A 27,907-nucleotide genomic window follows, 5' to 3' on the forward strand; every position below is an offset into this window, starting at 1 on the left:
CCTTTAATCACAGCACTGCAGGCACTTGGGAGAAAATCCAGTCAGGGCCTTCATTTCCTTGAGGTGATTCCAAGAAGTAGATTTTCTAGGTCAGTGGATATGAATGATTTTAAATTGCCCTCCAGAAAGTTTTTAACCAATTTACTTCCCTATTTGCAGACATTTGCTATGAAGCTGTATTCATTTGTTCTTTCATTCATTCATTCCTTTATCTATTCATTCATCTATTCATTCAATTATTGATTCAGCATCAAGACTGTATACCAGACACTGTGGACCTACAAACAAATATTAACCAATTTCTGCCCTGGGTGGGGCTTGGTGGGTTTTATCTTTGTCTCTTTGAAGATAATTGAGATTGTGTCTAGGCCTCCTGAAGACTGGCCAGGATAAGCTGTTCATTTACGTAGTGGTGAAAAGGGATCCAGACTTGGGAGGAGCATTCCTCATCCCTGGCTGCACATCAGAACCACCTGGGTAACTCTAAACAAATCCTGAAAGCCAGGCCTGACCATGGAAGATTCTGACTTCACTGGCCTTGGGTGTGGCCTGGGAATCCGGGTCGTTCAGGCGAGATCTGGTGCGTTCAGGGTAATATGGCCGTAGACCTATCTGGGTCTTTCAAAGCTCCCTGAGCAAGTCTCTTGTGCAGCCAGAGTTGATTGTCCCTCCACACCCTTTATCCTAGAGAGTCTAGCCTGATGAATATCCTACATCAGGTCCCCACCGCCTCTGCTCTTTACCTTACACTTGTCACTTTAGACTTGATGATAATTACCATTCCCCCACATATCTTACCTACTGTGGGCCATGGGAGGCCAGCACCATGCCAGGCTTATGTTTGAATAGACTGACCATTGCCACAGAAAAGCTGCTGAGAAGAAGAATCATCTTTTTTTTCATCTTTTTTATTGTTCATTTATAGTTTCAAATATAATCTTCACCTTATTTATTTAGCATTCCACAGTGAATGTCCTTTGGCTCCCTATCTTTTGTTATAATAACAATAGCTAACCCCTACTGAGTATTTACCATGTGCCAGGAACTGTTCCAAGCTTCTTGCACATGTGAACTTACCTACCCCTCTTAACAACCCTGCAGCATATACACTGTCATCACTCCCATTTTATAGATGAGGAAACTGAGGCATAGAGAAGCTAAAGGAGTTGTCAGTGTTCACACAGCAGTCAGTGGCTGAGCTGGGCATCTCTATCTCATTTCATTTAAGTGAAGCCTCTTCTCTAAAAGTTGGAAGGGCTTCTCTTAGATTTATTATGCCTTTGTATTGTGTTTTATTTCTCAAAGCAGAACTTCAGGGGATGAGTGAGTGTAGACTTAGGAGAACTATCAGCATCCCTATGCTCTCACAGTGGCAGAGTGGCTTAGGACAGAGAACCTAGGAAGAGAATCACTCAAAAGCTTGAGTCACTGTCATTGTCTCCACTGGACCAAGTTGTCTTGATCTTGTGGAGACACAACTTAAGTAACTAAAAGCAAATAGTTCCTACCTGTGCCAAAGGCAGGCAGGACCGTCTACACATGCATACTTTCAGAACTGTCCTCATAAGAAAAAGGAGAGAACAAGGAAAGTCTGGGCATGATTCAAAAACAGCCTGAATTTGTCTGTCTTTGAAAATACCCTAGAACTTCTCATCTGCTTATTCTGGGAGAAATCAGAGGCTCTTGGAAGTCGGTAATTGTGATCTCTTGAGTCATAATTTCTGCAGTTGTATCAGAGCCCAGTGTGGGAAAGCAAGATGGAAACAGCACATGGGGCTGTTGCCATAGACGAGGCAGAGAGTGGAGGGGCTGAAATCTCCTCCTGGAAGGAAGGGATTAGCTGCCCAAAGAAAAAAACAGATTTGAGAAATCCATTTACCCTGAAGGTTTAATAGGGGATGCAGATCAGACTTACTCAAATGTCTTTAGTCACGGGTCTCTCTCCTGTTTTTATCTTGTACCCAGTTCAGAGTTTCAAAAGAGAGGGGGTAGGTGAACCTTTAAACCCCTGATGTTAATATTTGCATTCACACTATTAGGAATAAGAATTCTTGTCATCTATTGAACTGAAGGGATAGTATTAAAATAAATGTAAAATTATTAATCGACTACTTGTATATTTCTCAGTTATTAAAACAAACTCTTGCTTGTGCATATATATTCATAACACCCAAGTCAAATTTCTAAAAGTGTCACTAGCATATCTTTGATTTTTCTCTTGAGTATTAATATTGCCTGTAATAAGAAAATAACTTGGAAATATTCACATGGATTTTGACATGGCCCTAAGGAATTAGCCATTAAAGAATTTCGGAATCCTAATTAGTCTTGGAATAATCTTTTGCATGGTAAAGAACTTCTGCTTGGAAGAACACTATTTCAATATACTGTTTGTCACCTCGTTACCTGAAAGCTGCTTGGAGGCATTTTGTGGAATGCAAATCACTTGAGGGCCCAGAGGGCCAACACAAAGATGCGCAGAGCCTTGAATTGTAAGCATAACCCTGCCCCTACCTAGATGCATGGCTTAGGCCGAGTCACCTTTCCTGAACCTTTGTTTCCCCAGCTGTAAAATGAGTTGTACTAGATGGTCTTTGTAAAAATGGAAATTCGAAAGCCGTATGTCATCCAGCCCCTGCCTTTCTTTCCTACCACTCTGAAACTTGTTTGCTCCTCTCCTCCTTCTCCCCTTTCCCCACCTCTGTCTCTGTCTCTCTCTCTCTCTCTCTCTCTCTCTCTCTCTCTCTCTCTCTCTCTCTCACACACACACACACACACACACACACACGTCTCCTTAGAGTGCTGGAATGCCATGATGCCATGGTGTCTCCTTTTTATCTCTTGAATCTTTGCTCAACAAGAGGCCTTCCCTGCTTTCCTTCAAAGCAGGCCCTTCCCCACACCCTGCTCCCTGTCACTCTGAATCCATTGACTCTGATTAGCTTTCTACTTAGTGCCTAGCACCATCAGAAAGTATAAGAAGATGAACATGGTGCTGGCGCAGGGGTGGACAAAGGGCCTGATGAAATAGACTGGAAAGTCCAGTGACAGACCCACATGTGGTTGAGTTGGGGGATGGTTCACATATTTATTTTACTACTTTAAATTGGACAATATTAAAAATAAACTATTTTTAGAATAAAACCAAAAAAGTGGACCATGCATGCAACATTGTCACAATCCAAGGATAATGATTATGGAAATTTTGTACACTTTAGGTCCAAAAATTCAAAACAAAAAAGAATGCTAATTTGAGGCTGGGTACGGTGGCTCATGCCTGTAGTCCCAGGGAGGCTGAGGTGGGAGGATTGCTTGAGCCCAGGAGTTGGAGGCTGCAGTAAGCTATGATTGCACCACTACACTCCAGCCTAGGTGACAGAGTGAGACCATTTCTCTAAATGTCTCTAATTTTTTTTTAACCAAAGAGTGCTGATTTGGCTGTAGAGGATTGCTTCTCCAGCTGAGAGGTTGGCATAGACAATCTGGAAAGACCCTTGGAGCCCAAACATGATTCTGTGTTCAGCATTCACTAGGCCTCAGGCAGTTTCTACTTTGCCAGTAGTAGGTGTCTTCCCCATTTCGCAGGCAAGGAAACTGCAGCTCAGAGAGGCCAAGTCACTTTCCCAAGGCCACACAGTTCTCAAGAGGTCAGAACCAGGATATGTGTGCAGGCCTGACTCACAAGCTCATGCCTGTGCCATAGATCACAAGCTTCCGCTGGCTATTTGAAGGTTAATGGGTGTGGCTTTGGCTGGCTTCTTACTAGGGAAATAGAATATTCCTCTCCAGCATGCAAAATAGGAGGCCTTTACCTTCAAGGAACTTCTCACTTTCCACTCCAGTCGTCACTTTTATGGGTGCCGCATCGCAGAGACCCACAGAGGATGTCTCAGTAGCAGCACTTTGAAGTCTCTCCCACAGGGCCCCCTAGTTGAGCACAATTGTTGTGAAAAGACCAACACGTTCTGGCTCTTGCTCGCCTTAATACTCCCTCTCCATTCCCAAATACAAAAACATTGGCATTTCTTGGAAAGTGGTTTGGCTCAAAGCCTGCTATCTATCCCACACTCTCAGGCCAGCTTCCTTGGGGCCCCTGTTGCTTTATTTCATTGAGTGTTTGGTTTGGGGGCTGACATTGCTGCCTCTTTTGTAAGGCGTCTCCTGGCAGGTGCCCAGGGAAGTGTCCTTGCCCCTTGGCTAACCGACAGTCCTCACTGCAGCTCCCTTCTCCACACTGGGCTCAGCAGTGGTGAAAACCCACAATGCACACATGCAGAACCACTGAGGGTTTTTCTCCTTTCTGTGGTTATTCAATAGTAGTTTTAATGTCTCTTTTCTTGAATCAAGGGATAATTAACCTAAATTCATAAATGGTCAGATGGATACATTTTGACAATTGTACGTACTTTGTAACCACCTAAAGGAGGCTATAAAACAGTCCTGTCACCCCAGAAAGGCCCTTCAGGCTCCTTTCCAATTCATTCCCTCTCCTCCCTCCCTGGAGCAACCACTTTCTGGTTTCTAGCATTGTAAGTATTTGTGCCTGTTTTTTGATTTTGTGTCAGTGAAATCTTATAGTATGTGCACTTTTGTATCTGGCTTCCTTCGCTCCACACGGTGGTTTTCAGAAGCAGTTGTGCCATTATCTGTGGCAGCGGTGCATTGCCTTTCATTGCTGAGTAGTATTCCACAGTTTGGGTGTGGCATTGACCTATTGACGAACATTTGGGTTGTTTCAAGTTTGTGGTTCTCATGAATAGGACTGCTACGAACATCTGAATACAAGTCTTTTATGAATATAGGTTTTCATTTCTTTTGGGAGAATACCCAGGAGTGGAATGGCTGACAACAGGGCAGGTGGTTACTGAGCTTTTCTAGAAGGTGGGAGACAGTTCTCCAAAGTGGTGGTGCCATTGACCAGTGGTGGACAATTATTTCACTTGCACCATAGCCTCAACTACTTTTGGTGTTTCTAGTCTTTTAACATTTTAGCTATTGTAATGGATGAGATATGGTTACTTGGGTTTTTCTTTAGGACATTTTAAAGAATTTTGCAGCATGTCAGTCAATGCCAGCTCAGACACTGAAAAGGTCCCATGGGAGGGAAACCAGGTGTCAAATGTTTACGGACAGGAGGTTTCTGCTAATCATCCCTGTCCCTAAAGCAGACTCTTTCCAGCCCTGAGGGCTGTCTGTGGGCTGCCTCAGGGCAAGCCCAAGGCCAAAGCCCTAGAGCAGGGAACTAGGGAAGGAGAAGGAGGCTTGCAAGAGAGTCAGAGTGAAGAAGAGGAGGGTCCTTGCCCAGGGAACACTCTGAATCACACTGGGACAGCACAGGACAAGTCTCAGGGCAAATGGTGTGGCACGCCACAAAGACACTGATCATCTAACATGTAAGCAGCCAGAAGGCACAGAACAGCTCGTGAGCCCACTCAGGGAGTCCCAGCCACTTGTCCTCTCAGCTTCTCCGACCATTCACAGCAGATATGACAATGTTTCTGAGGCAGAAATTTGTTACCTTCTAGTTGGCATAGGCAACTGGAAATCCTCCAAAATCCAGTTGCCAGGCATAGAACCTGCTAGGTGGCAAGCATCAGAACCATCGGGAGCCATCCCTGGGAGTGCCAGCTATGGGCTTTCCTGGATTCTCCAACCCTGTTTGACCAAGGGTGGAGCCTGCCTCTAAAATATTTCAGCCAATCAATATATATTGAATTTGAGTATCATGAATTTTACCTTTTTAAAAAAGCCCTCATGCTAAAGAGCAAGTCATCAATTTTACCACTTAAACACACACACACACACACACACACACACACACACACACACACTTCTAGCATTCCTGTTGCTCTTTAACCAAGCCTTGAGTATTGATTTACATGAAGAGATAACTGGAACTCTGGTAGCAGCCTCAGGATGTGAGCTTCCAGATTAGAACTTGAGCTTCCCCTCCCTGGGGTGGGCACTTGTTAGCAGAATGGTGGCTAACTGGGTTAGGGCTTCACCTAAGTCAGACAGGAAATGTCCCACTGTAGGTGCTAGTATATTTTAAGGTAAGTTACACACATCATAGCCCTGAATCATGTATTTCTGGAGCCAGAAAGCTTAAGCCTACGGAGAATTTAATCAACCTCGGTTTAGGGGGTTGGGGGCTGGGTTAAGTCAGCTCTGACATTTATTGCAGGGCTTGAGGCAAGTCTGGGGTTCCTGATCTATAAAATGGGGACAATCTCTGCCTACTTCCTCAGGTGGTTGTGAAGTTACAGAAGATACTTGGATGGGCCCTTTGCACACAAGAGACCCCACTGTGTCAGTTTGCTCCCTCCAATATGGCAAGGACCCAGTGTCTTTAGAACCAGCGTTTTTGGAGAAGAACCCAATAAGAAGGCAATAATGTTGGACACAGGCAAGAGCTTGCTAGGGGTGGAACGCCAGCAGTCAGTGGAGGAGGAGGGTGCTTTTGAATGGGCAGTCTTTGCCTTGAAAATCAATTACATAAGGCACCAAGGGAGAAAGCTGGCCCTAGATCCTTGAGCCATAGATGCTAACTCCCCTAAAGGACTGTCTACAGGGACCTTTCCTATAGAGAATCCAGTGTGGAGAAAGGGTAGAAATCCAGGCCTTCCTGCTCTGCGAACCAGCAAACCATCAAAGGGTACAAGGAGAGAAGGGAGTGTTGCAGTCCTAGAAGATTCCTCTGGCGAGAAGCCGGGGTGCCGACTTCCCAGGTACGTTTGCCTGTGTTGTGTCAGGGACCTGCTGCTTCTCCCTCCCATAGCTCCACCTTCTCACATGGGTGAGGGCCACCTGAGCAGCTGTGGGGCTCCAGGGAATGAAGCTATTGAAAGCCTTTTTCCTGCTCCCTGGAGTCAGCTCCCTCATCCCTGCCAGCTCTGTGAATGCCAATGAAACAGACTCTTTCAGTGGATATTTATGCAGTTACAGAGCAAAGAATGGTCCTGACCCCATGTAAATACACTGATTCAAGTCAGAAAGAGCAGCCAAGGGTGCTCAGTGAATTTACTGCAAAAAAGCAGTAAATTGGAAGCTCAGACTTGGGCTGTGGGTACTTGGGCTGCTTCTAAGGTTCTGGTTTGAAAACCACTGGTTTGAAGCCAGTAGGTTCTGGGGTGCTCTGAGCTTGGTAGACGCAATAAACCTGCCTGCACAGGGTGGATCCCAGGAAGCTCTGCGTTACTTAAGGTAATGCTAGCTTTGCTTACTAATACGGTGTAACAGTACCGTGGCTCAAACACAATAGAAGTGGATTTCTCACTTACTTAAAGCACCAAATGGATTTTCCTGATGGCAAGTGGCCCTTCCCCTCCAAGCCATGATTCAGGCATGCCGGCCTTTCCATCTTGTGGCTCCACCATCTTCAACAGGGTGCTTCTAAAAGGTCCTTTTGCATCAAGCTGTGGGGAAGGGGAAAAGGGTTAGAGCATCAAGTATGGAAGGAAGCTTTGTAGGAGCCAGGCCTGGAAGTGGTGCCCCTCACTTTCAACTCACGTGCCCTTGGCTAGAACTCAAGCACATGACCACACCCAACTGAAAGGGAGGCTGGGAAATGTAGTCCCGGAAGAAGAGGAGGTGGGTTTGGTGAACATCTGGCCAGTCAGCCACAGATGAAATATTTCTGGGAAGCACATGAATGAACCCCTGCCTGGGATGCAAGCTGGGCCAGAGGCATGGGAAGTGAGAGTTGAGCTCCAAAAAGAAAAGGGAACACCTATTTCAAGCTGTGTCCTTCATAGGCCAATAGTTGCTAGCTGCAGTGGTAATGGTGGAGAGGGGAGCCCAAGCAGGGCTGGGGCCAAGACAACAAAGCTAGGCAGACCTGCCTGAGGTGCAGATGCAGGCTAAGAAATCCTAGGTTCTGGTCAGAGACCGAAGACATCTCCACTTCTTCCTTCCTGCCTTTCTCTACTCTCACCTGCTCCCTGCGCACTACAGGAACCTTTGCTCTCTCTCCCCTACCTTCCCCAGAAGTGCCTTCCCTGCAGTGAATGTTGAGCATGTTCTGGAAAGCTCTGACCCTCCCTCCCATCAAAACAACCATTCCCTGGAGATTCACAGCTCAGTTCCTGGGGGTGGGGAGTTGGTGGGGTGGGAAGCAACAATCCAACAAACCCAGTCACACCAAGGTGGTACCAGTCTGCTGGGGATGCTGAGAAACTGAGAGGAGAAAATAAATGGGAAATATCTAGTGGGGTACATGGTAAATGCTTAGTAGATGGTTTATTATCAGTTTGTCAGTGTGTGTGTGAGAGAGGGAGTAATGGGGGAGGAGAGAGAGAGGAAGAAGAAGAAGAAGAAGAAGAAGAAGAAGAAGAAGAAGAAGAAGAAGAAGAAGAAGAAGAAGAAGAAGCAGAAGAAGCAGCTAGCAAATCCCTGCAAATTAAACCATTTTATCTTTTCCTCCCAACCTAATGGTCTCACTAGTGAAGTGATGGCTTCCTGCTCGTCAGGGCCTGGGAAAACATCAAGACTGTGTTGGCTGAGTTGGCAGTCCTTTAGGGCACAAGGTTAATTGATGAGGGGTGATTCTGAACACCCTTTAGAAGAGCTACTAGGTTGGTGGAAAAGTAATTGCGGTTTTTACTATTGAAAGGAATGGCAAAACCGCAATAACTTTTGCACCAACCTAATAGATACCCCTCTAATGTTTGAAGCACTCTTGACTCTTCCCTAAGCCCTCACCAGCCCTGGGCTTCAGCCACTCAACCTACTAGTCTGCCCCAAACACACCTGTCCTCTTCTACCTTTGTTTCTGTCCTGCACTTTTGGAAAACCCTCTCCATTCCACCATCTGCGCCAAAATCCTACTCATGTGGCAAGGTCCAGTTCACAGGTCACTTGCAACAATAAAGATTTGATGACTGGAATTCAGAGGGAAAATACCTGACTGAGGTGGAACAGATGAGGAAGGAGAATCCTGATTTGAGTATCCCTTTTGACTATTAGAGGGACAAGCGGTGGCTTTAATCATGGTTGGTCACCGTGTATGTGTGTGTGTGTGTGTGTGTGTGTGTGTGCACGTACACATGTACACATGCAAACACATGCATTCTAGAACTCTTCCCCTAAATAAAATAGCAAATAGTAACTATAATCTTTATTGGTAACTGGCCAGATGTTATGCAGCCGATCTTTTTCCTTCTCCACCCCAACCTTGTATTGTTTATGCTATATTAGCTCCAACCATGATGCTTGCTCTAGGATACATACAGTGAATTTTGGGGGACTTCAAAAGCTCACCAGCCCTAAGATTTTGCAGAGGGTGTTGTTCTGCTCTTGTGCCTCTGGGCAGAAGGGTGCTTTTGACAAAACAAAATCCCAGAAAGAAGCCTCCCTATCTAACATTAGGCAGCATGCAGCTGATGAAGTGAAGTAGTGTTTCTTTATTGATTTTTGGTCCCCAAGTTGGAACACAAGATCACCAGAAAAGAAACTCCCTCTGTGACTCATCCCAGGAACATCTTGCATTCCAGCCAGCACAAATATGATTCAAAGAACTTTCTGGAGGGCCCCAGTTATATTTTAGCAAAGGAACACATTAGCTATGCTGACCATCTCTTGAACAGTTTGCTTTTTGAAAGATAGTCATCTTTGGCCCCTTTGTGTGTCTTGTTCTTGAAAAGATCTTGAGTCACACCCCTTTCCAGCTGATTCCTCTGTGGTGTGAACATTGTTATTATAAAAGAGTGTCTTCTTCACAGGTGTTACAGAAGGTGTCACCAACTGGGGAAACATTTGGTCATGGTGGCCTAAATTAGTGACATTTAGATATTCACATAAGCCTTGAGACTTTCCAGGCCATGGCTGGTGTAGCAGACACTTGTTCCCGCTCAGACTGGCCTCTTATACACCAAATGCTGCTTACTGCAAACATCCATGACTTTCCCTAAAGGTGTGAGTTTTGGGTTTTTGGTTTTTGTCTCAGGAGCACACTAGATCTGCATGCTGGGCTAGCTGGGAGTACCAAGAAATGAATACAGCCTCCAGGAGCAGCTCTTGGCCAGTGATGGATGGGGGTGGGTGAGTAAACACCCCAACTTCCTAGCCTCTCAGTTGAGATGACTCTGAGGTGTCCTCAGTGGAACTGAACTTCAGTTGCCCTCAGTGGTGACTTGCTTGACAAATTGGCTTCCTTGCTTTCCCATCTCACCATTTCACTCCTCTACTGGTGTTGTCTGGGATCTTCTCCTAGATAAATTACTTTCAGTCAATCCTTGCCTTAGGGTCTGTTTGTGGGGAACCCAAGCTAAGACAACTAGCTAGTTGGGTTCACCAAAACCCAGCAGCCTCCTCTCCTCACTCCCCTCACCATGTTCATCACCATCGTTGGTGATGGTTCAATGACCATAATGGTGATGGTCATTAAGTTGCCATTGTGGCTGTAGCGCTACAGTAGCATGTTGTGCATGGGGGTGTAGTCCTCTGAGAGCCCTAACTTCTGCATGGAAACCTGGTAAGACAGAAGCTGGCATTTCAGGAGGTAGCCATTTCAGTAACAGGACCCTGGACAACTTTGGATGCTGCTATAATCTCTGCACCAGGGAAGCACGTACTCAGGAGATTCGAGTTGGGTGAGCAATAAGTGTTTGCTGATTGCGTCTATAAAGGGATGAATAATTGACTCACAATCATGTCCTTCCTTAGTTCTCAGTGCTTAAGGGTCAAGATCATGCCCCTGCCCCCTTTATTTGACCTCAGGTGCCTTCCAATGGGCCCAGCAAACTTAGTCATAGTTGTAGGCTGTTGTCTCTATGGAGAGATTTCAAGACAGCTAGGAAGATTCCTCCCCCTGACCAGTATCTGAAATGCCTCAATTAGAGTTTCATTTCTTTGTCCACAGCTTTATTACTGGCTGGATTATCTTTATTACACCAATAAAAGAGCATAATACTTCAGCCTTATCAGTCATGTACCTCATTGAGAATGAGTTTATCAGCTTCTTTCTGGAAAACTCAATTTTGATGGGAGAAACCTAATTCTGACTGCCCAAGGAAGGGTTGGGGGAGCTGGGGGTTAGGCAAAAATAAATATTAGACACAGAAAGATGGTACATTCAGATTTTTTTCCTAGGACTGATAACTTCAGCCAAGTCACAAGGGAACGTGCTTGATGATTTTAAAGGCATAGGAGTTCTGCCCAAATTTGGAGCACCTTCCCTAAGTACTTGCAATACTCAAACTCGTGAATGATGCTGTATTTTATTTTTTACCATGTCCTCACTGTGCTAAGAAGTTCCAGTCCTGTCTCTCCCTCCACCCTGCTATACTGCAACCAAGCTATTACAGATTACAGCATCCTCTTGTGGCCAGCTGAGTAACTCTCATTCAGTGTTTGCCTCACAGCTTTCCTCAGTTTCTCTGCGTTCTTTCACTCTTCTGTTATAGCTAACCGATTTCTCCTTTGGACCTACAGAAACTTTTGAGTCTTCTCTCCTTCAAAACTCTTACTTAGTTACCTCAAAAAGGCTCTTTGCTTTCTCTCTCCCTTTTATCCTTACCCTTGTCTTCTCCTCTTCCACTCCTCCTATGTTTTTATGAGTGAGAAAATGACCTTCATTATCACTGCAAAGTAGGAGAGGAGAGCTACTTAAGCTCTTGCGTCAAGAAGGAAAATGGAAGGATATGAAGTGAAATTATGTGTGGTCAATCAGTAGTAATTTCAGAACCATTAGAAGTGCTCGTGAGTCCATATTCAAGATACAAAAGGGTCTGGCCACCTTTTTTTTCCTCCCCCAGCCTTTCATTCTGGATAAGAAACAGATTTCTGTATTTATTTGTCTTCCCACCGTATTTAATTTCTAACATCAAGAGAGCACTGTTTTCTATTTTCACTTCAAATGCTTATTTCAGCTATGTTGGGGGTTAGGTGGGATTTGTAGGCTGGCCTAGAAACCTTGTCATCAGGTGTAACACTAATCCTGTGGTAAGTGCCTTTTCAAGTTCCTGGTAGCTGATTTTTAAATGAATCTTTGAACAGACAGGGTTGAGAATGTATAATCCCATTCAGATGCAAAGGGAGCATGGGTGATACTACTCAAGATGCTCACAGGAAATATGGCCGGTGGATCTGATGATGTCAATGATGCCAATGACATGATGATGATGATGGCACTGACAATGAGAATGATGGTGAAGAGGAAGATGATATTGACAGTGGTGACAACAATGATGCCAGTGATGACGACACCAATGACGATGACAACAGTGATAAGAGACATGATTTACTGAGCACTTTCAATGTGTCAGGCACTGTGCCAAGTACTTTACATAGCTTATCTCCTGTAATCATTACAACCACCCCATGTGACAGGTTTTTAAAAAATTTTTAATCCTCATTTTGCACAGAGAAAAACCAAGGCTTCAAACTTACTTGCCCCAGGTCACACAGCTAGCAAAATTAGGCAGAGCTGAAGTTTGAACCTAGGCCTATCTAAGTTCAAAGCTTGTACTCCTAACCACTCTCATAGGGGGCCCAGTGCCCAGGGTGATGCTCCATGCCAAAGGGTGGCAAGGGATTCACATGCATTAGGCGAAGGGGAAAATCTGAACTCCAGTTCTTTGTACTTCAGAAATCTACACCCCTTCCTTCCAGTGACCCCTCGGAGGGTCTATTTCTTGCACACTGGTCTCTGGAAAATGTCCTGCTAATGACACAGGATTATAAACAGTCTTTTTCCCAGAACAAAAATTTAACCTTTGTATCTCAATCTAATTAGAAGTATTTTCTCTTCCAGGGGCAGGTTTTTTCCTCCTCTTTGTTCCAAATTTAAGAGGTTTCTTTGTTGCCAGAAAAATGTCTAAAAACCATAGCTCTTTAAGATGATGGGCCCCTGCCCAAGACCTTAACTGTGACCTGAGCTCCTGCATGAGATGGCCTCTCCAGCAACAGCGCCTCAAGGTGCTGGGGGTTGTGGGTATCCAACCGAACTGTACGGCGTTGGCCCAATGCAGGGATGGGCACTTGCTGTCCTTCACAGTCCGCTGTCCAGGTGAGTGTCCCTTACCACCACCAGCAGCTCTTTATGATTTTCTTCTGTGATGCTAAGGTTCACCAAGACCTGAGGAAGGCAGTTCATTCTTGTTAGTATCAGGAGCAGCCATCTCTAGGAATAAACATTTGTTCTTTTCCTTAGAGAGATCCTTCCATGAACATCACCCCTCCGGCTGTCTAGGGACTGGCATTCTTCCCTTAGAGACTTACTCCTTCCTCTGCAAGAAATGTGAGCCTTGAAGGAGCCCTGTTAAAAGCAGATAATCCTGGGAGAATATGGATTTGGTTAATACCTTGGGAATGGAGCCAAGAGAGACAGCAACCTGCCTACAAAGAAAGTGGCATCAGGTCAGAGGAATAGATGCATGCCTGGCACACAGTAGGTGCCCACATCATTTTTGAAAGAATGAATAAAAATGAACTGGACACGAATCTCGTTCCGTACTCCTGTCTTGCAGTCAGGCCCGTATGGGTCCCCAAACCCATCATAGGTCCTTTGTGGGCAGGCTAAAGGTAGTAGAGGCTTGGAGAACCAGACCTGGGAGTTGGTGGCATCCTCCTTCCAATTCCTCCTTGGCGCTCCCACCTGCCCATCCTTTGAGACCCACAGCAATTCCTCCTCAGCAGCTCCTGGGAAGCTAGGTTTGACTCCCCCCAGCAGGCACCACTGGCTCCAAGGAGGGCTGAGTGAGAATAGGGCAGTCCCCCATGTTACAAAAGAGGAAATTGAGTCCAAGGTGTATAAAACAACATTCCAACAGTCATGAAAAGTTCATGTGTGTCCTGAATCTCTTCATTTCAATGACTTATTTATTAGGTATCACTGAGTCAAGGGGCAGGGGTGTTCTTTTTTTAGCAAGTTCCTCACCTATCAAACTTTTTGACTTTTTTGATTGAATCAAACCATCCCACATACTTTGGTGTTAGATGCTGGTTCCAATAGAGATGCTCTAATCCTGGGTGACTGACTGTGCTGACTCTATAGCTAGTGTGTTAGATTCAAGTGCTCTTCAATATCCTTTGAAATGGGAAACAAGCAACAGGTGGGGTAATGTGCCTTTAAGGAAGGAGCACAGGTCTGGGAATAAGTGTTGTCTATGCTGTGTGAACTTGACCAAGTCACTTGACCTCTGAGCCTCAGTTTCCCGCTTTTCAAAACAAGAGGATTAGGGCCAGGCACAGTGGCTCATGTCTGTAATTCCAACACATTGAGAAGCCAAGGTGGGAGGATTACTTGAGGCCAGGAGTTCAAGACTAGCCTGGGTACCATAGTGAGACCCCAGTTTCAACAAAAATAAAAGTAAAAATCAACTGTGGCAAACACCTATAGTCTCAGGAGGCTGAGGCAGGAGGGTTGCTTGAGCCTAGGAGGTTGAGGGTGCAGTAAGTAATGATTGCACCACTGTACTTCAGCCTAGGCAACAGAGTGAGACTCTCCCCCCAGAAAACACAAAAAAACCCAGAAGGGGTGGGTTGGGCCAGTGACACTAAGACTTGTTCAGACAGGGGCATCCTGGAAGTCTCCCTGGGACCTGAGAGCTTCATTTCTCCTGCTGAGTTGCAACATTTTCATTCCTGCACTCCTATTAGAAAAAAAAATTCAACACTCCTCTTACACACACACACACACACACATACACGCACACATATAATTAGATTTATATGTCTTCCTATATTTATGACATACACTATAAAATAAAATACAGGAATAAAAAAGATGAGATGATAAAACAAGCATAAATAGATTTTTATGATACCTCGGGGCACGACCTTACCTCCTCTTCCTGGGAAGACCTTGGGCTTTCCTGCAGTTTGTGGCCAGTTTGTAATGCTTGGCTACACTTCTATTTTTCACAAATATCAGATCAGAGATAATATTTGTACTCTGTCCTCCCTAACAGATCTTCCCTGTAGCCACTGAAGGTCCTCACAAAATTTAGTCCCAGTTGCAATGTTTGTGGTCACTACTATTTTCATAAATGAATTATTGTATCAGGGAATTCATCTCTCAAGCTATTTTGGACATTAATATTCCCATCAGAGGGCTGTGTAGACCTCTGGATGTAAAAGGCAATCGGCCATAAGGCAGTTGACTATTTTGTGTATTCTTCGTATTTTAACCAATTTGAGACTGCATTCATGTGGTAATTATGTTCACAGCTTTGGTAAAAAGGCCCTGTGCTGAGGCTTAAAGCTTAGAAAATTTAATCACTGGGGCAAGTAATTGACAATTATTCTACCCTATGGGGAGAGAAAAACCAGTTTTTACCCAGTTGGAATTACTTCTTAGATACTTAGTGTATCTCATGTCCTGAATGGTAAAACCATATACATGTAGAATTAAATGATGAAAATTATGCTTTTCTTACTTGGCTCATAGAGAGTGGCTGATAATTTTTATGCAGAATTAGGTTAGTCATTGAAGGTTTGGCTTAAGTACTGGATGGAAAGCAAAACATAGACTCACAATAAAGCACTGATGGAAGGGGCCAGGATTCTTAGCAGAGGTCTCTGGGAATTCAGCCTTGCAAGAGGGAAAGCCATCTCATGTCTTCCTGGGGGTGGGGGCACATGGGGAGACACTACATGGGCTGGGCGGAAGAGGAGGGAGTTTGGTGTGTTGATAGCCTCAATCTTTTCTGGGAAGTAAGAAGGAAGATGGGCCATTGAGAATGTCAGCTCACCAGCAGTCCTGTGCTCTGGCCTATAGATTAAGGGTCCACAGCCTCAATGTACATTAGAATCACCTGCTGCATCCCGGAATAATTAAATCAGAGTCTTAGGGGTGGGACCTAGGCATGGTTTTTTTTTTTCTTTTTTTTTTTTTAAGTTCCAGATTACTCCAATGAATAGCAAAATCTGAGAACCAGTGGTAGTCTAGTGCTTCTCAGAATTTAATGTACATACAAATCTCCTGGGGCTCTGGAAGGCAGATTTTGATTCAGTGGGTCTAGGCTGTGGCCTGAGATGTGAATTTCTAGCAAAATTCTGGATGCTGCTGCTGCTGCTGCTCCAAGAACCCCACTTTGAGCAACACGGGCATCCAGGTGTATTCAGTCTTTTGGCTTCCCTGGGCCACATTGGAAGAAAATTGTCTTGGACCACACATAAAATAATGATAGGGAATTAGCTAAAAAAAATTGCAGAAAAAAATGTCATAATGTTTTAAGAAAGTTTACAAATTGTGTTGGGCCACATTCAAAGCCTTCTGGGCAGCATGCGACCCTTGGGCCACGAGTTGGACAAGCTTGGGTAGACAGTTCAACTTTGACTAGAAATAATTCATAGCTGCCTCCATGCTCCATAAAAACCAAAGCTGTTGATATTTATTAGTTGGAAAACACATATCTTGAGAGAATTTTCAGCATATGTTTTAAGATGTGATTGTTGTAGGAGAAGAAACTTATCTTGATAGAAAAAAAAATCTAGATGAGGCTTATTTCAGTGGAAGAGGAGAGCAAGTAATACCTGCAGCTTCTTGGGGGTGAAGGGAACATCCCCAGGAGCAGGGCCCAGGATCTGCTCCTCCAGAGTACCAGAATTGGGATGCAGGGCCTGAAGAAGACACTTGGAAGCCCACACCAGAGCTTCCTGGACCTGGGGGTGGGATCTGTCCTGTGTAGCCCAGATCACTAAGGCTGCCCTGAAACTGAGTGTGCCTTCCCAGTGACCTCACTCCAGTAATCCCAGGGGCCTCACAAATCCCTGCAGCAATAGTGACCACTGGCTTGAGTAGCTATGAGACAAACACCTCCCCACTTTCCCACCGTTCTCGGATATCCACTCCTGGAGCATTTGCTCAGGGATGCTTGGCACTATGGATCAGGAGCCTTGTGACCATCTTTACCATTGTTTCTGTACTGAAAATGCTTCCAGTTCACAAAATAAAATCAAACTTTGCTCTATCTACAAGGTGATCTGGGACTCTGAGAGGGGCTACCAGCATGCCCCAGGGCTTTTGTCCAAATTACTGGCTCAGAAATCAGGCTCAGCCCGAGGTGCCTTCAGGGAGCCTATTCTGGGCCAGCGTGGGGTCACAGTCACATTCTGAGCTTCTTTCAGTTTGAGTTGGTGCAGGGTCTTCACAGGGCTGTGACTAAGATCATTTAGGATATAGCTGAGGGCAATAGGGGTGAGGGTGTTAAGTTATTTGTGAGTGGCTGAGTGTGTGTGGGTGAGAGGGTGGGTGTGTAGGTGTGACTCTCACAGTGTTAAATGCCGGCAATCAACAAATAGGTGAAATTTAGGACTTGGAGAATAGTCTAAACTATCTGAGAGGTCAAGTATTTTTTCTTTTTAAATTAAGCCATAAATGAGTCCTTATTAGAAAAATGTTAATGTGTACAGAAGCCCGTCGGCTGAAATAGGTGCTTTGAGCAAAGCTCTGGAAGAGGAGGCTTGAGAGTCAGATACGACCTGTGTGGACACCCACTGTGGGGGCAGAGACGTGGGGCAGGTCACTGACTGATCACTGAGGAGTTAGGTCTGTGTCAGCTTTTTCACGAATGTACCTTCTCATAAGGAAAGCAGTCGATTTGATTTTGTTTTTCTGGGTGCTTCAGAGAAATACAGGATGAATCCATTCACACACCACCCCTATTGGGAACTTTACTGTCCACAAAGTGCTTTCATATCTACTGTCCCATCTGAGTCTCCTGTGGCTGGTAAAGGTGGGTGGCTGCCATGTTCTCCCACCATGGCACCTGTGGGTCTGACCCTCTGCTATTCCCGAAACAAGAGCCTGGTGACCTCTGTAAGAAGCGGCCTTGTGTAAGTTTCAGTCAGCCTTTTTGAGTTGCAGCTTACTCATCAGTAAAAAGGTTCAGGAAGAGGCTGGAGGAGATGTCAGCTTTAATGCCTCTGCCCACCTTGACGTGCCATGAGTCTATAAATGGTGTCCCTGCAACGAGAGAGTGAGGATGAGAACACCAGGCTCTGGAAGGCTTAGGTGTTCATTCGTGCAATTCATCCAGAAGATATTTCCTAAGCACCTACTATTAGTGCCAGCTATGAGGTGGGAGACCATCCCCTGCTCCTGGAGAAACAAGTAAATAAGAAATCCCAGTATGGGGGCTGGGCAGAGTCAGGACTAGACAAGATCAAGTTGGGGTCCTCTGGGAGCCCAGTGAGGATGGGGGATGATCTCAGAAGAAGCAACTTTAGAGCTGAACCCCTTAAGTCAGACAGATGAGCAGGAGTTGGCTATGCAAAGGCTAGGCAGGAGAGAGCTCCAGGCTAATGGACAGACCCTAGGGAGACTGGCCTCTGATATAATTAGATCTTTGCAATAATTAGATGAGGGGTTCAGATAATAATTCTGTGACCTATGATATGGTTTGGCTCTGTATCCCCACACAGATCTCATGTCAAATTGGAATCCCCAGAGTTGAAGGGAGGGGCCTAGTGGGAGGTGACTGGATCAAAAGATTTCCCCCTTGCTGTTCTGGTGACAGAGTTCTCATGCAGTCTGCTTTTTTAAAAGTGTGTGGCACCTCCCGCTAACTCTTGCTGGCCACATGAAGATGTGCTTCCTTCCCCTTTACCTTCTGCCATGATTGCAGGCTTCCTGATCCCCAGAAGCGGAAGCCTGTATTGTATGACCCATAGAGCTGTGATCCAATTAAACCTCTTTTCTTTATTTTTTTTTATTGTATTTTAAGTTCTGGGGTACAAGTGCAGATCATTCAGTATTCTTACTTAGGTATACACATGCCATGGCGGTTTGCTGCATCCATCCCCTCATCATCTACGTTAGGTATTTCTCCTAGTGTTATGCCTCCCCAATCCCCACCCCCTGTTATCCCTTCCCTAGCCCCTCCCACCCCTGACAGGCCCCTGTGTATGATGTTCCCCTCCCTGTGTCCACGTGTTCTCATTATTCAACACCCACGTATGAGTGAGAACATGTGGTGTCTGGTTTTCTGTTCCTGTGTTAGTTTGCTGAGAATGGTGGTTTCCAGCTTCATCCATGTCCCTGCAAAGCACATGAACTCATCCTTTTTTATGACTGCATAGTATTCCATGGTGTATATGTGCCACATTTTCTTTATCCAGCCTATCATTGATGAGCATTTGGGTTGGTTCCAAGTCTTTGCTATTGTAAGCAGTGCTGCAGTGAACATACATGTGCATGTGTCTTTATGACAGAGTGATATATAATCCATTGGATATATACCCAGTAATGGGATTGCTGGGTCAAATGGAATTTCTATTTATAGGTCCTTGAGAAACTGTCACACTGTCTTCCACAATGGTTGAACTAATTTACACTCCCACCAACAGTATAAAAGCATTCCTATTTCTCCATATCCTCTCCAGCATCTGTTGTCTCCAGATTTTTTAATGATCGCCATTCTAACTGGTGTGAGATGGTATCTCAATGTGGTTTTGATTTGCATCTCTCTAATGTCCAGTGATGATGAGCATTTTTTCATATGTGTGTTGGCCGCATAAATGTCTTCTTTTGAAAAGCGTCTGTTCATATCCTTTGCCTACTTTTTGATGGGGTGGTTTGTTTTTTTTCTTGTAAATTTAAGTTCTTTGTAGATTCTGGATATTAGCCCTTTGTCAGATGGATAGATTGCAAAAATTTTCTCCCATTCTGTTGGTTGCCTGTTCACTCTGATGACAGTGTCTTTTGCTGTGCAGAAGCTCTGGAGTTTACTTAGATCCCATTTGTCTGTAAGCTGAAACTGGATCCCTTCCTTATACCTTGAACAAAAATTAACTCCAGATGGATTAAAGAATTAAACATAAGACCTAACACCATAAAAAACCCTAGAAGAAAACCTAGGCAATACCATTCAGGACATAGGCATAGACAAGGACTTCATGACTAAAATACCAAAAGCAATAGCAACGAAAGCCAAAACAGACAAATGGGATCTAACTATACTGAAGAGCTTCTGCACAGCAAAATAAACTATCATTAGAGTGAACCGGCAACCAAAAAAATGGAAAAGAATTTTGCAATCTACCCATCTGACAAAGGGCTAATATCCAGAATAAACCTCTTTTCTTAATATAATAAATTACCTAGTCTCAGATATGTCGTTATAGGAGCATGAGAACAGATTAATACACCCCACAAGTCTTCAAGCAGAGCTACCTTCCCAGACAGTTGCTCCCCACTTCCTCGTCTGCCCTGGGCCCTGAATCTTTTCCCCACTGTCTCCATCCAGGGGGCACATGGGCTATATGAGGGTGAGGCCCTAGCAACTGGCTGCAGACCAAGACAGTAAGATCTCCAGGGTCTCCAGCAACTTGCAGATCCAGGTTGCCTGCTTCCCACCTAGCCACACTGCCACTGTTTACCGACCTCTGCCCCCACACCCCTAAGGATAATGGGGGCAGGCAGAATAGATGGATGCCCTCATTTAAACCCATTTGAAAATGTTTTACAAAACCAAAACAAAATGTTCCCTGTCACCTCTGAAGAAATTCATGCCCCTGGGCTTGAGCATCAGCCAGCTCCTATGATGCTCCTTGATCTGAAGAGTTCCCCCACCCACCCTCCTCCCCTGCTAATCGGCAGCTTGGCTGAGTGGGGAGACAGGCCTCCACCTTCTCTCCAGTCATTATCTGGTTACTTGGTTCGTCCTCAGGGACACAGACTCGCCCTTGAACCCTTTATTCATGAGCTGAGGCTTCCAGTACTAGCCCTTGCAGCAGCAGTACCCCCTCAGCTGCTGACTCATAGTCAGAGGAGGGTGCTTTCCGGGAGACTGAACAGCAAGAGGAGGAGATGTAGAGAGAAGGATGGAACAAGGCTTTCTGGGAGGTGGGAGGGTGCATGATGAAGGCCAAGTTCATGTTCCTTTGCCTGGGTATCCCAGGGCCAGCGCCATACTTGGTGGAAACTAGGTGGAGGCATGCAAGCCTGTCTCAGGGCCAGCGGCTGTCTAGGGAAAGGCCCGGAGGTACTCTTGGGCCTGCTTTGGCTGAGTAGTCAGGCAGGTCCAGAGCTGGCCTATGGAAAGAGGTGGAAGTGAGGTTTGGGCCAGGGGCTTTTCTCCTCTGCCCTGAGATCCTGCACACTGCTCCCCTCCACCCACACCCGGGCCTGTCCTCTGTTCTCCATCCCACTGGGCCTCAGCCCTGTTCCCAGAGACTTGAGCCACAGCAGGGGACCCAAGGGCCTCTCTGTAGCTCATTGGTGCTGGGGTGTCCTCCTACCGATGTGACATCTGTCTCTGGAAGGCAGGCTGGGACAGGTGGGTAACCAGAAGTAGGCTGAAAGGATGGAGGCCCCTCAAGCTCTCCAGTAACAGAACCATAGCCACTGTGGGATGCAGTCCCCAAGGACAGGAGGAACTCCGGTGACGAAGGGGACAGGCGAGACCTCTTGTGGGGAAAAAAAGAACAACAGGACCTGGCCTCCACTTTGAAGAAATGTGATGCTCAAGTACCATACCTTTCTTGCATGCCTCTGCAGGCGCATACACTCAATGTTGAAGGAGAGGTTGTGGGGACCACTCTTGGCAGGAAACAAAATGCATGGAGGAGTGTGGCCTTAGCAGCTCTCACAGTGGGAGGGAAGCCTGGGAAGCCCAGCCTCTATGTACCTTTAGGCTACTTATTTAATCTCCCTGTGGAATCGGTTTTTCCACCAGCAAAATGGGCATAATTATACGACCCCTGTGGCTGGGTTGTTGTCAACAGAGGGCCTGGCAAATGGCGGATGCTCAATGAGCTGTAGCTCTTGCCATCCATGGAAGGAACAGGGGCCTGAGGGAGGCTGCCTGCCTTGGCAAAGTCCTCTTTTCACTTTCTAATCAGGACTGTTCTGGTAATGTTAGCAGACCTAGACCAAGGCCAGGCAGAGAAGGGACTGAGGTTTCACAGGAAATGATGAGAGCTGGCACCTGAGCTGAAGGTGTGTGCAAGGAAGTGGAGGAGTCATCCAGAAGTTTGCCTTCTCTCCCTTGGGAAGGGATTGAGAGAAGCATACAGGAAGGGTGAGAGACTGCCATTTCTGCAAGGATGGACAGATGCAGCTGTTATGAGAAAGCTGTCTCACAGCTGGATAATCCTAACCCCACAGGAAGACTAAATGTGGCACAGAACATGTCTTGACTTCTGTTGAGTGCCTCTTACCATGAGAATCCTCCTCGGATGGGTGGCTATAGGTGCCTTCTCTGACTGTTGCTGCCCTTGTCCTCACCAGTCCTACTGCAGCTTCCCTTCAGCCTTTTCGTACCCTTCCCCAAGGGTTCTGGCCATTGTGAGGGACAAGGATCTAAACTTAGATTCTCAGGGCCTTCATGGGGCATGCAAGAAGCCAAAAAATATTTATCCTGCTGATGTGGATGCCTCTCCTGGCATAACACTGATGCCTTTGCATGCTAGCAAATCTCTAATCAAACATGTGTTGCCTCCACTAGACTATAATGTCCATGAAAGCAACAACCTTGTCTGTTTCACTCAGGATGGGTGAATGAATGAATGAATGAATGAATGAATGCATACATGCATGCATGAATGAATGGTATATTTGAGGCCAGGCACGGTGGCTCATACCTGTAATCCCAGCACTTTGGAGGCTGAGGTGGGATGATCACTAGAGGTCAGGAGTTCGACATTAGCCCAGACAACATGGTGAAACCCCATCTCTCCTAAAAATACAAAAATTAGCTGGGTGTGGTAGTATGCACCTGTAGTCCCAGCTACTCGGAAGGCTGAGGCAGAAGAATCACTTGAATTCAGGAGGCAGAGGTTGCAGTGAGCCAATTCAGTGAGGCAGAGGTTGCTATAGAGCAAGACTCCATCTCAAAAAAAAAAAAAATGCGTATTACAGGCATGGCTTCTTCTGAGCTGAATCAGGATTCACTCATCTCATAAAGAACCAGACCCTTCGGCTAAGGCAAGCCCTCTCAGCCTCCCTGGGGCTAGACTGCCTCCCAAGTCTGTCCCAGGGGAGTTATTGGCCAGCATGCTGGGTCTCCTTGTGGCTTCCAGAGGGAGGCTCTGGATCCTGCTAAAGTTGTTTGCACAGCATCCTTTCCCTCCCTGCCTCTCCTGCCTCAGAGAAACTCCTTGTTCTGTGCATTTGACACATTCTGATTGTCTGGAAATACCACGGAGTTGTTCATGTGTTAAAAGCGCCTTACTGTAGTGAGACATTGTTTATTTCTTTTTCTTCTTCTTCTTCTTTTTTAAGATGGAGTCTCGCTCTGTCACCCAGGCTGGAGTGTAGTGACACGATCTCGGCTCACTGCAACCTCTGCCTCTTGGGTTCAAGCAATTCTCGTGCCTCAGCCTCCCAAGTAGAGTAGCTGGGACTACAGGCAAACACCACCATCCCTGGCTAATTTTTATATTTTTAACAGAGATGGAGTATTGCCATGTTGACCAGGTTGGTCTCAAACTCCTGACCTCAAATGATCCGCCACCTTGGCCTCCTAAAGTGTTGGGAAATTACAGGCATGAGCCAACACATCCAGCCTCATTTGTTTATTTCTAACCCCATGGTGTGCTGGGCTGCCTCTCTTTCTTGTTTTGGAGGTTGTGTTGGCAATTTGGGGGTGAGGAGAGGAGGATGAGCTGACCACAGGACTAAAGTCTAGGCAGTTGGGATAGGTGAAGTCCAGAATCTCAGTTGCCCAAGGCCTTTCCAGTGAAACTGAAGATTATTGAATTACTATTGAGCCCAACCAGACTCCAAGGCTGCTCAGATCCCTAAGTTAGACATGGTGCCTGCCTTCTCCATGATACCGAAGCTAAATGTGGACAGGGTTCCATGGAGAGCCCTGTCGCAGCTGCAGCTCTGCTTCCTCCAGGAAGCATACGCGCCCAGCGCCTTTGGCCTCTCAAGAGGTGGCCAGAGGTCTACAGCAGGTGCCAAGGACATTAGGAAAGTGTGCCTGACCTTCAAGGATTTTTGTTTCCAACAAGTATTTCATCTCCCCAGACCTAGGCCCATGAATGCCCCCTTCCTCTTGCCAGACAGATAGTAGCAGAGGCCACAGGTTAGATAGATAAGCTGAGTGGGGAAGTGACAGTGGACCCAATGACCATTTATGTGAGTCATCCCATCTTCACCTTGCTCTGGGGAATGGATTTTTCTGTTATTGGGAGAAACAGGAATGTTATTGGCCAGAGGGAGACAGAGACAACTGTAATGACCCTTGTGTAAATGCACTGCTCTTCCTCATCAAACCTCTTTTGGAAGAATGATTGCTACAGAGTATTTAAAATGCGTCTTTCCATAGTTGTAGCGTATTCAAATGTGACAATGCATTATTTTTTCCTTAAAGAAAAGTAAGTCTTCCCCCTCCTAATTCGAATTTGAACAAGTCAAATTTCCACATTTCTTAACTGTCTGACATAGCAATGCGGACTGAAACATTGTTTTTGTTGAAGGCTAAACAAATAAGCTGAGAATTAGGCTTTAAAAATGCCCGGTTTAACCTCACTTAGCTATTTACTGATTACATCACTTGTGTTCATAGCTTAATCATCTTAAAAATTGTGGTTCTCCACACACAGATGATTATGTGGGTGTGTTTGTATATAGTAGGAGATATCTCTAACCTGAACCTGTACATAGATGGGTTATGCTCCCTGTTTAACTAAGATGTGGAAACTTTCTAAAGATGCGAGAGAGCTCTTAAGGCAATTATAAATAGTCTTTTAAGGAAAAGTCATATTGTATGTTCTGTGTTGCAGGCCAAGTGGCATCAGAGCTGAGTGATGGACGACCTGCAGTCCCAGAACCTCCCCATGGACATGACCGACTCCCCTCCCGCCTTGGCTAATAACAGACTGGAGAATGGCATGGCTCAGCTGATCACCACTGAGGCCTGGAACATCAATTCCACCGACCTGGTAAAGAAGGCCCTGGTGACCGTGCCAGCCCCATCCATTCTGAATCCCCCTGCAGAGTCTCAGAGTGGCATGGCTCTGAAGGTGGCAGCCACCGTGTTGCAGCCCCTGTGCCTTGGGGAGAACCCAGTGGTGATGCCCATTCACATGCAGGTGGAGGGAAGCTCTGCGCCAGAGCTCAATCCCAATGGCAATGCCACCTACGTCATGACCACGCAGGGCCCTGTGCAGCTGCCCGTGGTGCTGGAGCAGCATGTCTTTCAGCACCTCAACTCCCCTCTGGTCCTGCCACAGGAGGCCCCATGCTCCTCCAATACCATCCACAACAACCTCTTCCAGGGAGCGGAGGACCCGGAGGCCCAACCCCAGCTCCTGGACCTGAGGATCCCCAGCCAGCCGCAAGAGCCCACTTTGCCATTTGAAGCTGTGCTCCAGAATTTGTTTCCCTCCCAGGGCACTCTTGGGCCCCCACCCTGTCAGCCTCCTCCTGGCTATGCCCCTGTACCTCCCCAGCCTTTTAACTCCCCCTTGTCCCCCTTGGTCCCACCAGCCACCCTCTTGGTGCCATATCCTGTGATTGTCCCCTTGCCTGTGCCGGTCCCCATTCCCATCCCCATCCCGGTGCCTCAGAGTTCTGAATCCAAGTTCAGCTCCAGTTTCCCCAAGCCACCATCTTCCTTTGGCCTGCACCCCTTTAAAGGCACCCAGACTCCTCTGGAAAAAGATGAACTGAAGCCCTTTGACATCCTCCAGCCGAAGGAGTACTTCCAGCTCAGCCGCCACACAGTCATCAAGATGGGAAGTGAGAACGAGGCCCTGGATCTCTCCATGAAGTCAGTGCCCTGGCTGAAGGCTGGTGAAGTCAGTCCCCCAATTGTTCAGGAAGAGGCAGCCCTAGACCTGTCAGTGGCAGCCCACCGGAAATCTGAGCCTCCACCTGAGATACTGTATGACGGTGGTGCATCAGTGGACAGCCCAGGTCGTGCAGTGATAGAGAAAGTTCCCAGTGGCATGGAAATGTCTTTTGCCCCTGCGACGCCCCATGAGGCCCCAGCCATGATAGATAGTCACATCAGCAGCAGCGATGCTGCCACCAAGATGCTCAGCCAGCCCACCCACCCCAGTGGCGAGGTCAAGGCTGAAAATAACATTGAAATGGTGGGCGAGTCCCAGGCGGCCAAGGTCATTGTCTCAGTCGAAGATGCTGTGCCTACCATATTCTGTGGCAAGATCAAAGGCCTCTCGGGGGTGTCCACCAAAAACTTCTCCTTCAAAAGAGAAGACTCCGTGCTTCAGGGCTATGACATCAACAGCCAAGGGGAAGAATCCATGGGAAATGCAGAGCCCCTTAGGAAATCCATCAAAAACCGGAGCATAAAATTAAAGAAAATGAACTCCCAGGAAATACACATGCTCCCAATCAAAAAACAACGGCTGGCCACCTTTTTTCCAAGAAAGTAAATAACGGCTTTTTAAAATTTGTATGATTATAATATGGGGAAAGGTGCATTGGTTTTATAAAAAGGCATTTAAAACAAATTATCTTTGTTAATTATTTTGGGGAGTGGTTGGGAAATGCAAAGGTGAATTGGCTCTAGAGGCCCTGTAAGCTAGTATCATTTTCTTTTTTAATTTTTGACTTTTCACAAATGAGTAAATAAGAGCAACCTATTTTTCAAGCAGATTGCACATTTTTTGCAGCTTTAATGGAATATTGGGTGAATTAGAGGGGTTAAAAAAAGCTATTTTCATTGCCACAAAGTGCTTTGATGATGTAATACCTAATAAAGGGTAGGATGAATATTTCACAATAAATGTTTGTTTGCACTAATCGGTTGCAACATTGCATTATTTATCAAATTTGCATTCCTTGACTGTCATAATTTGGCCAAAACTCTTGCTTGTAAAAAGCTGTAAGTTATCTGTGATTAGAGACCCAAGCTTTTCAGGTATATTGGAAAATATTGCTCTATGCCCCAGTAAAAGGAGGGTTGGGAATATGGATGATCTTGAGCAAATCATTCCCCATTTTGGCCTTGGGTTTTTAATTTCATTTGTAAAACATATATATATATGTGTGTGTGTGTGTGTGTGTGTGTGTGTGTGTGTATGTGTGTGTGTGTATATATATATATATATGGCAAAAAAAAAAGGGACACGGAGGTGAGTTTCAAGTGACTGAGGCTCCTTCCAGTTCACACAGTTCTGGGTGTGTAGAATTCTGTGCCTGGACCTTCCATAGTCTAACACAGACGGATGTCTCACAACGGAAAAGTAACCTGCTTTCTTCCCCCCATCAAGAGTTTAGATGGAAATGCCCTTCTTTTCAAGGGCAGTAAGAGCATTGTTCTCAATGACTGAAAATCTGCAAGTCAGAAGTACTGGCGCAGGCCAGTGGATGAAGAGATGTTTCATAGATCTTCTCAGCCTTGGATAGAGATCTTTGAGGGTGGAGCCAGGGAGAGATGGCAAAGTCATTCTTTTTTAGTTTAGCCCAGTGATTAACAAATGGGGTGATTGTAAACCCTGGGGGATTTCTGGGATTGCCTGAAGACACTTTTGATTGTCACGGGGTGGGAAGGGGGTAGAGATTGCTACTGGCATCTAGTGGGTAGAGGCCAGGGATGTTGCTAGATATTCTATAACACACAGGACAGCCCCCATCTCCCAACAAGAATGATCTGACCCGAGATGTCAGTTGTGCCGAGGCTGAGAAGCCCCGGTTAAGCCATTTCTTATGGACAGAAATGACACACCTGGAAGGAGAGTGCAGCTCTTCCCTGACAGCAAAGGCCACCCACACAAATGAGGAACTGCAAGAACTGTGAATGTGTGTTTAAAATAGACCCTAGGTGGCACAGCACACTTGTGTCTGAAACTGTGCTGGCAAGAGACTGATGATTGCACACCTGCTTTTAAACTTAAAGCTCTTTTATTTTTTTCACTTCTTGCAATTAGTATGTATCCAGCTGTTACAGGGAGCATGAACAGGAGGAAGAGCAGTTGTGAGACTGTTCTTTTATTACCAGTCTCTCCATATACAGGGTTACAGCTTTAGCTGGCCCTGTATCATACA

General features: G+C 45.9%; 1 protein-coding gene across 2 annotated transcripts in view; it reads left to right on the forward strand.

Moving 5' to 3' along the window:
* RAI2 (retinoic acid induced 2) overlaps window positions 1–26,662 on the forward strand; it is a 62,866-nt gene extending 36,204 nt beyond the window's left edge. For both annotated transcript variants that reach the window (XM_002762680.3, XM_008989031.4), the window contains exon 2: window positions 24,676–26,662. In XM_002762680.3, the coding sequence (XP_002762726.1) occupies window positions 24,700–26,292 (1,593 nt within the window). In that variant the 5' untranslated portion in view covers window positions 24,676–24,699 and the 3' untranslated portion in view covers window positions 26,293–26,662. The remainder of the gene's footprint in view (window positions 1–24,675) is intronic.
* The last annotated feature ends 1,245 nt before the right edge of the window (window positions 26,663–27,907 follow it).

This window comes from Callithrix jacchus, chromosome X (genome assembly GCF_049354715.1).
Source record: "Callithrix jacchus isolate 240 chromosome X, calJac240_pri, whole genome shotgun sequence".
In the NCBI taxonomy this organism is placed as follows: Eukaryota; Metazoa; Chordata; class Mammalia; order Primates; family Cebidae; genus Callithrix; species Callithrix jacchus.